The sequence below is a fragment of the Diaphorina citri genome, unplaced genomic scaffold (assembly GCF_000475195.1).
Source record: "Diaphorina citri unplaced genomic scaffold, Diaci psyllid genome assembly version 1.1 scaffold269, whole genome shotgun sequence".
Classification (NCBI taxonomy): domain Eukaryota; kingdom Metazoa; phylum Arthropoda; class Insecta; order Hemiptera; family Psyllidae; genus Diaphorina; species Diaphorina citri.
In genome coordinates this window covers 101,330-111,247 of record NW_007377706.1, presented here as the reverse complement: position 1 = coordinate 111,247, position 9,918 = coordinate 101,330, and the positions used below count along the sequence as shown (strand labels likewise).

General features: G+C 40.3%; 1 protein-coding gene across 1 annotated transcript in view; it reads left to right on the top strand.

The window, feature by feature from the left end:
• Window positions 1-1,401: 1,401 nt before the first annotated feature.
• The window catches only part of LOC103506874, a gene marked incomplete at its 3' end in the record, with an annotated part of 106,217 nt that continues 97,700 nt past the window's right edge, over window positions 1,402-9,918 (top strand). The window contains 6 exon segments of the mRNA XM_026821856.1: window positions 1,402-1,737; window positions 3,997-4,158; window positions 6,110-6,238; window positions 7,201-7,389; window positions 7,772-7,973; window positions 9,066-9,203. Coding sequence (XP_026677657.1) covers window positions 1,677-1,737; window positions 3,997-4,158; window positions 6,110-6,238; window positions 7,201-7,389; window positions 7,772-7,973; window positions 9,066-9,203 — 881 coding nt within the window.

Genomic DNA, 9,918 nt, shown 5'->3' with positions numbered 1-9,918 from the left:
TTTAATATCCGCCCAGGGCGAATTTTATCCTAAACAGATTAAGTTCGTTCTCGGAACGGCTGGCTTTCTTCTATCCTGTCCTCCTTCTTCTTCGATTTCGGACGATAAAACCTGAGCTACACATCTCTCTACCTCAGTTATAGTTTACAGTCTTTACAGTTCTCTATATTGAACTTTGTTTCACCCCCCTGTCAACCTTCAAAGAGTTAAATAGTAATAAAATCGTTCGTTCCGTGAAAAAGGTCCTGAGGCAATACATCATAATCATATCTCGTATATTACCTACGTGCAAGTGGACACGAAATACTCAAGGGGTTATCTTTCTGTGCAATAGCATGTCAAAGTAGCCTTCCTTTGCCGTAGCATGTCAAATGCCAATCTAAAATACTCCATTCATTCCATTTTCATTTTTTTTTATTTATTTTTTTATGGTCGTACTATTAGCTGTAATTTTGATGTAGAATTGTAGACTACAATGTGAATGAAGGAAATGGTGTCGATAGCAAAGCTTTGCCGCCTAGTTAGCTTGGAGGGTAGCGCGCTTTGTAAGCGCTAGGTCGCGGGTTCGATTCCCAAGCTAACTAGGCTGGCGGGAGTGGCGGGTAGGTATTGTTTTAAAGCGACAGTATTCGACTACCTAACAGATACGGTTCGTTCTCGGAACGGCTGGCTTTCTCCTGTCCTGTCTTCCTTCTATCAACGATTTCGGGACGATAAGACCTCGAAAGTTACAGTTCCCAAGTACAAGATGTTCACTGAGAAAAAAAAAAAAAAAAAAAAGTGACAGGGTGTCACAAGTTTAGGATGGAAGAACTCTATTATCGGGTTACTTCCCCTGATTTAGGCTGTTGGAATGCTATATTATAGTGTCGAGCTTCCCGATATAGAGTTCAATAGTAGAGTGCCGGAACCCAGTCACCCGATTGGTCTGCTGGCACCCTAGTTTGTTCTCAGTGTTTGAGTTAAGACTTGGAATCTTACTTCGTTCAATCATCTCAGTACTGTGAGACACGAAGGTACCTCTCTATTAGTAGGGGAGCTATTAGATAACGCTATTAGAATGCTATTACCAGTGATGAGTAGATGCATTTCCTAGAACCACAACATAAACTGCACCTACTGGGTTCATAGAAGCAAGGCCTGTCCCTCATTGGAAACGTAGACGGGCAACTTTAGTGCAGAGTCGCACGATGCAGCCCGAAATTACATGCAAACCTATGCAAAATGATCGGGACCTCACAGTGGAGGTGTGCGCTTTAGGTCTCCAGAATGAGGTGTGTATCATTTTCACAGGTTTGACTTTTCAGGCGGCATCACGCTTCTAAGGCCAGCCACTCACTATCAGGTATACCTACCTGACACCTGATGAACACACTGGCTATCAGGTACGACTGAAAAGGTTCGTCTCTCAGGTCTACCTGATAGTGAAAGGTGCCGATATACTGTAGACTTTTTTCGCTAGACTTGATCTCGCGAGACCACTCTCTCTACGGAGTCTACCAAGGCACCTTAAAAGTCGCGTGTCTCTGCGCTAAGGTCGAGCGTCCCTGCGCTAAAACCGAGCGTCTCTGCGCTAAAGTAGCTCGTCTCCAATGTGCGACAGGCCTGTCAGCTGAGTGAGGCACACAAGGCCAGTAGGTTCCCGTATTTGATAGAATCGCTAAGTCCACTTTGTGATGAGTCGACCGCTGTATGCGTTCATGCAAGTGGTGGTGTATGCATTTGTGCAAATGCAAGGTAAGTATATAAGTGTGATAAGTGACGCCCCTTAGGTGCACGAATAGGTAGGTGTGTAGCTACTATACGTATTTCCCTGACTAATATATCTATTTATGTTTCCTACCTTGTGTATTTATGTATAGGTACACCTTATTACCTATGCTACTTAAAATTATGTATTAAAAGAAACTTAATAGACTAGGTGTAGGACGTAGGTAGGTTTTTATAACAGACAGGAGAACCTCAATTATTTCAACTAATTGGGACCGGGGGTAGTTGAAATGATCACTTTCTATGACCTTTTCCTCCTATAGGGTATCATTTGAAAGATAGAAAAAAAAACAATGGATTTTGGTGTTGAAATAATCGAGGTTCTACTGTACATATCTATTGGACAGATTAGACTTTTGAGGCGTTGAGTACAAAATTGTGTTAATGTCAAGGCCATTCTCTACTACTGTACTACTTGACCTTGAAAGCTCGACTGTCATTGTGGTGTAGTGGTCAAGGCGCTCGCCTGGTAACCAGGAGGACGCGGGTTCAATCCCAGCCTAGAGGCATGATATTTCATCAGATATTTTGGCCTCATAACTCAAGTAATGAAAGAATCAATGTTCAAACCATAAAAAATAAGGGACATATTACCTCTATCTATTGTTATTTAGTTATTTTATGCTTAGCTTGCACAGTAATAAGTAAACAAGTTCCAATTCATTGAGTCCTTATGAAATACCTACCTACCTACTACCTACCTACACTTTCATAAATTGACTAGGTATGAAATACCTAGGTACCTACCTACACTTTCTTGAATCGACTAGGTTTAGTTTGACTAGCAAGCTTTTTTATAGTGATTAAGGTTTAAGGTTTTTAATACTGTTATTGTTCAGTGTTGTATTTTGATGTTTTATTTCCATTACTGTTTTATACTGACTGACCTACTTGTATCTCAGGGGCTGAGGTCTGGCTCGATTGGTGAACGAGCGAACTGAATTTTAACTTTTAACGCGATGACTTTGTAACTTGGCATTTAGTTTGTATCTTGGTTTGATTATAATGCCCGAACTATAAGTCCGATTTGTATGCATTTTGAGATAGACATACTAATTTAACACACACCTTTTACCCATTTCCCATAAAAATATAAAAAATAAAATAAAAATAATTGACTTTGTATGAATCCGCCCCCAAGTAACCAAAATAGGATTCTATCCGGATAGAACCCAGATATAATCCGGGTGGAAAAGAGGATAAGATCGGATTAATCCGATCCGGAAACCGCATTCTATCCCGATTATACCCGGGGTAGAAACCGGATTCTATCCCGATTTTACCCGGGTAGAACCCCTATCAATGTCCCCTGGGAGTTGAATCTTTTAATTCAGTCCCAGTCTTTCCAGTCCCTGTGTAAAATCTCAACAAACCCAGTAGGTAGGTACATGGTACATACATGCTTGGGATTGTACACAGGGACTGGAAAGACTGGGATTGAAATCTAGAGTGATTGTATAGAAGCAGTCCTCGCATCTCAGCGTAACCAATCAGATCGCTCCATTTACCTAGTAGACATTCCCCCACTCGCCGCACGGTAGTGCGTCACATAAATGCACCCATAAAAAGATTTTTTTTTTTTTTTTTTTTTTTTTTTTTTTCATCGTATGAATTTATTCATCTAAGCTCGGGCCTGGGATTGAAAGTTAAAGTTTCGCAACTCTCAAAGTTTATAGTTTTGAAATTAATTGACGGTACTTTATTGTTTCTTGTATTGTTCTGACTATTGGTTTTGTACTTTCATCATGGTTTGATCCGGTAACGCGCTTGGCTTCTTATGCAGAAGGTTCTGGGTTCAAATCCCACAGTAACTTCCATTTTTAAGACTGTTGTCAGTCTACAGAAATTCTATTCTACGGTTTTTGTCATTAATTCAACGGTTTGATCTGGTTATTTTGTGCAACTTCTGTACCTACCAGCATCAGTATACCAGCATTAAATCCGAGACTTTGCAGGGCATGCTACTGCAGAGTCAAAAAGGTAAAAGAAAAATGATTTTTTGCTATCCTCCTTTCAAGGATTTACTGGTCGAAGAAAGATAGGTTAATACCTAAAAAGATCACATCTAGCTGTCTTCAAAACATTTTCTAGCTTTCTTTTCGGGAATACTTAAAGAAGAAATAAGTTCAAAAATCCACTTCTTTACTTTTACTAATCCAATTCTACTATCTCTATTATTATTTTGTACTAAAATACCCACTATTGTCCCCATTTCTCGTGTTACAGTGACCGGATGCACATCGGACTCAGAATGTCACGCGCATGAAGCATGTCTGAACGGCAAATGTTCCAATCCATGTCGCTGCGGACCGAATGCTGTGTGTGATGTGGCCTTCCATAAGGCCACGTGCAAGTGTTTGCCGGGCTATACTGGAAATCCGCTCAAAGGTAAATTCAATTGTACTAGTTCAGAAGCCACGGCAATGAAAAATTGCTACAAAAGGGAGCTGTCACAAATGAGCAATGAGCAGTGTTGTTATAGGGTTAGGTTAAACACGAAAAGTGTGTGTTGAGCAGTGTTGTTATAGGGTTAGGTTAAACACGAAAAGTGTGTGTGATGTGGCCTTCCATAAGGCGACGTGCAAGTGTTTGCCTGGCTATACTTTGAGTAGGGACTGTTTAAGTCATTCAGTCTTTGTGTGGGATTCAAGTCTTTTAATTCAGTCAGTCAGTCTTTACACATCTCAGGTAAGCATTGAAATAATTGATTTTTTGGTTATATGAGGTTCATATTGGACACCTTTCCTCTGCGAATACTGTAGTTAGTAGTTCTTTATTTTGAGGACTTTGTGGACCTGAGGAAAGCATTTGACATGAAAGAAAAAGATGAGAAATGAGTGGAAATGCTGGTTAAGAATTTTGGAAAGGGGTATAGAAATGACTGAAAATATAATTTACATACGTGGTAGAATCAGAATTATAGTTAGAACAATAGATAGTTTAGTACATAGTAGTTTAGTTGATAGAACAGGAGTAACTCAAGGAAGAAATTTTTCACCTCTAACTTTATCACGGAAAGACAGTGGGTATTTTTACCTTTTTCTTTCGCATATCGTAAAGGTAATGATACCTACTCTTGCTGTCTTGCATCTTTGTAACTAATATCGAGCTTTCATAACCTAGATTTACATAGGTCTAAATCTCTAAATGATAAATTGTGTTTTTTTTTACGAGGGCAGTTACTTATCTCATCTTCTTCTCCCTGTCTTCTCCACAGAACCAGTCAAATCCCTATGTATGCCGGGACCTTGCGGTGCTAATTCAGACTGTTACGTCACAGGCAACACAGAGCAATGCTTCTGTAAGCTAGGATTCCAAGGGGATCCGTACTCGGGTTGTACACCGGTATTATCAGACCCGTGTTATCCCAATCCGTGCGGACATTACGCCACGTGCCAAGTGACCCCGACAGGTGAGTTCTTCTGACTTCACTGTATAACTGTTAAAGTTTTTAGTGGGATTTTACCCTCCTTTCAAGGGTGCAATAGTCCTACATACTGGACTCCGCACACGGGAATTTCATCAGAAAAGACCCCCATTTCAATATCATTCAGCAACAAGCTACCCGCCTTCCCGCCTAGTCACATTAACCTCACCCAGCTTGGGTAGAAAAAAATTGAGTTTTCCTCTGCCAGCCTGGTTAGCTTGGTTGGTAGCGCGTCTTGTAAGCGCTAGGCCGCGGGTTCGATTCCCGCCCGGGGGCGGATTTTATCCTGAACGGATAATGTTCGTTCTCGGATCGGTTGGCTTTTTCCTATCCTGTTTTCCTTCTCTCTTCGATTTCGGGACTTCCCTCTAGTAAAGTGTGTTCTCTTGTATTTCTATTCTGTAAAAGGTTCCCTCTATTAAACCTCTTAAAAAAAATGAAAAAAAATAATAAAATAAAATAAAAAATAAATGTTAAAAAATTTTCCTTACCAATTATTTCGTCTTCCCCATTCTCAGGCGAGGCTCAATGCCTCTGTCCAGACGGCATGGCAGGAGATCCTCACAAGGGCTGCTCAGGGCCGGAATGCACAGTCGACGACAACTGCCCCTGGACTCAGGCCTGTATTGGATTCCGATGTCGAGATCCATGCCCGGGGTCCTGTGGGTTTGGAGCGAGTTGTAAGGTGGAGAAACACCACCCTGTATGTACTTGTAATCATGGACTTACCGGGAATCCGCTTATTATTATTATCTCCTCTTTTATTATTATTATTATTATTATTATTATTATTATTATTATTATTATTATTATTTACTTTCCGAGTCTGGAAACACCTCCAGTGTTGCTACTTAGGGTATTTTACCCTATATCTATTCTATTCTACTTTATTCTATTCTATTCTATTCGCAGGTTGTCTACCGCCATCCAACCCATGTTCACCCAATCCGTGTGGCTATCACGCCCTATGTGAAGTAGATAATGGAAGCCCGATATGTTTCTGCCCTAAGGGAATGACTGGAAATCCGTTCAAGAGTTGCAGTAAGTATCCGTCTACAAGCTCTCTTAATCAAGCTTCTTGCTTGAAAGGCAGCCTGTTCTCAGCCTGATTTGTTGCCTGTTGCTTGATGAAAATTCGGCGATAGTACGTTGAATCAGGGTGTATACCAGACTGGAAAACCGGGAAAAGTCAGGGAATTTCATGGAGACTAGAAAAGTCAGGGAATTTCCCAAAAAATTGACAAAAATCAGAAAAAGTCAGGAAATTTTTATCCCACCAGAGTGCAGCATATATATCGTCTTCACTCTATAGGTAACTGAATGTAACTAGCTTATAAATCGTCCAGCTTACACACAGATTCCCTCTCATACCCCTGAATTTCAGAGGTTTTAATTGCAAAGCATAGAAAGAACATGTTTAGGTAGGTACCTACATTTTACTAAAACCTTTTATCCACTACATTACTTACAGTTTGATTGTCAAACAAAATACATACCTATGTATGACACTCTTAATTGGCAAGACTATGTACTGCCATCCTCCTGTGTTTACAGTTTTACACTTCGCTCTAAATAAATCAATTTCCCCAAAAAGTTAAAAGAGAGCCATATCTTGTAGACTTCTCGAATATTTATTCACCTTTCTCCTCGTTATGTTCACAGCCTACCTGCCACCGTACCCCTCAAACGACTCGCTCGCCTGCAAGCCCAACCCGTGCGACCCGTACTCTTCCTGTTCCGTCTACTCCGAGCACGTCGCAATGTGTGACCCGTGTTCCGGCCCGCAGGCGCCGTGGCTGCCCCACTGCCGGCCGGAGTGCCTGTGCAACTCGGACTGCCCATTCAACATGGCCTGTCTCGGGAAAAAAAAAAAAAAAAAAAAAACTATATTTACCCATTAATTATCTAAAAACTATAGGAATCAAATTAATTATCTAAAAACTATAGGAATCAAATTAATTATCTAAAAACTATATTAACCCATTTACTATCTCGTTTTTCAGTTCCCGAAGGAGACGAGTGTTCGCCCAACCCATGCGGTCCGTATACAGGGTGCCGCGTGGTATCCGGATCCGCCGTGTGCTTCTGTCTGCCCGAATATACCGGGGATCCGCCCTCCGTACCCTGTACTCTGCCACTCAACCCGTGCCACAACTCACCGTGCGGTCCCAACACGCAGTGCTCCCTATTAGGTAAGTCCATAGAGGAAGCATGCGTGTATTTATAACATAGGATAATATGTTTATTTTTCAGATTTTTTTCTGGGTCATTTATCAGTTCTATCGAACGCGCTTGCAGTGTCGAAAGCTAATCAAAAGGTTGTACTAGTACTAAGGGGACAATTAATAATTGATTATTAGTGATAGAACCTACCTTCCCGTTTTTTCGTTCATCGGAAAAGGACCGAAAGAGATTTTAATCTGAGGAAAAAATGACACTGATTTTTTACCTAAAACTTCAATCATCCATTTATCATCCGTCTTAAAAAAAGTTCATTTCATTATTCACTTCCATATTCCATTCTGAAAATCTGAACCCATTTTTTCCTAATCCTCCGTTTTCTTTCTATCCCAGACAACGGTTTCGCTCAGTGCACCTGTCTACCAGGCTACGTAGAATCGCCCAACACAATCCGAGGCTGTGTGGAACGTCGCCAACCTTGTGAACCGAATGTGTGTGGTGCGGGTGCTGTGTGCGATCCGAACCGAGCTCCCTACTGCTTCTGTCCTGAGGGAACAGTGGGCAATGCTTTCAAACATTGTGGAGGTAAGCATTGAAATAATTGATTTTTTGGTTATATGAGGTTCATATTGGACACCTTTCCTCTGCGAATACTGTAGTTAGTAGTTCTTAGAGATGCGAAATCCCAGTCCCAAGGTTGATTTAATTCTTTATGTACTGGGCTGAGATAGGCCATTCTCGGCCTTCTTGGCGTGTGGAAAATGATGTGGTAACTTAACACAGAGCCTTCATGAGCTTGTAAACTTGTAAAGTTGGCGGGAAATTCGAAATCTTGATTTTTTTTTCCGCAACGCGTACAATCTGAATTCATTTTTTACTTTTTATCTCTAGTTTGCACGTTTATATTATACTTTTCATTTAAATTAGATATTACAAACAAGCGAATTACAAAGCAAACACAAATAAATATAAAATAAATTTTAAAAATTGCCGCCGGGACAGAGGGTTAGAAAAAATGCCCAACAATCCCACGCTATCCTTGCTTAAGTTACCACTCCAATGCAAAACTGTAGAAACAATATCCTATCTCACCTCGTCCGAGCTCATCTCAGCCCTGTACATAAACACAGCCTAAATGTTCTAGAGATGGTTTCAATTTTATTTTTGGTCCGTCAGGCCGAATATTTCATAACTTGCTAATTTTCTTGGAATTGTGAGAGAATCAAAGTGGGTTTTTGAGATCTCTTTTACCCATTTATGAGGTTATTTTTTCCTAGATTTTCAATATCCTATCTCACCTCGTCCGAGCTCATCTCAGCCCTGTACATAAACACAGCCTAAATGTTCTAGAGATGGTTTCAATTTTATTTGTGGTCCCTCAGGCCGAATATTTCATAACTTGCTAATTTTCTTGGAATTGTGAGAGAATCAAAGTGGGTTTTTGAGACCCCTTTTACCCATTTATGAGGTTATTTTTTCCTAGATTTCTTAACTTCTCTTTCGCTCTCGGTTTCCGTTGTCAAGGTTTTTTCTCATTTCCATCTAACACATTTATTATTTTGAGATGAAAACATGACTTATACCCTTCACTTGGGTTGGTAGGGTTGGTTTTATTTGAAGACAGACATGTTTCGCCCTCTGGATATCATCTCTGGACACCAACAAATTTATTATTTTTCGTTTCCAGGTGTGGTAACCCATGTCAATCAGCGTGTGGTGTGGGGGCAATGTGCTCGGTGGTGAACCATCAACCCGTGTGCTTCTGTCCTCAAGATACAAGCGGGGACCCGTTCCTCACTTGCTATCCATATAGTCCACCTGGTAAGTTATAGTTTATAGTTCACCCTGTAAGTTCGTAGAAGCTTAACCCATCCTTTAGGGCTGTTCAGCCCCTACACATAAGCCCCGGAAACCCGGTAAGTTATTACTTTATTTAATCTGCCAGTGCAGCCTAGGACTGAAATGTCCCTTTTTTGTCAACAGTTTCAATAAAAACCCCTTTTATTAATTTTTGCATATTATAATACTCTTACAAACATATGCTAAGTCGTTCTGTTTACGACAGGTGGACTATTTACAAAACCTCTCCACCATAATCGATCTCTAAAAGTCTGGTTGTTTTCTATGAGACTAGGGTCCTTATTTCTCTTTCCAATATCATTGTTAATCATATCTTTCCATCTTATTCTTGGTCTTCCTCTTTTCCTGGTTCCTTGTATTTCCGAAGTTTGTTAAACTCTTGTTCCTCCGAAACAATTGAAGGAAAAAAAAATCTTCAAAGAGAGGGAAAAAACAAAACAAAAATAAGACCCTTGAATAACACGACATTTCCCCACTAGGGTCCTTATTTCTCTTTCCAATATCATTGTTAATCATATCTTTCCATCTTATTCTTGGTCTTCCTCTTTTCCTGGTTCCTTGTGTTTCGGAAGTTTGTTAAACTCTTGTTCCTCCGAAACAATTGAAGGAAAAAAAAAATCTTCAATGAGGGGGAAAAAACAAAACAAAAATAAGACCCTTGAATAACACGACATTTCCCA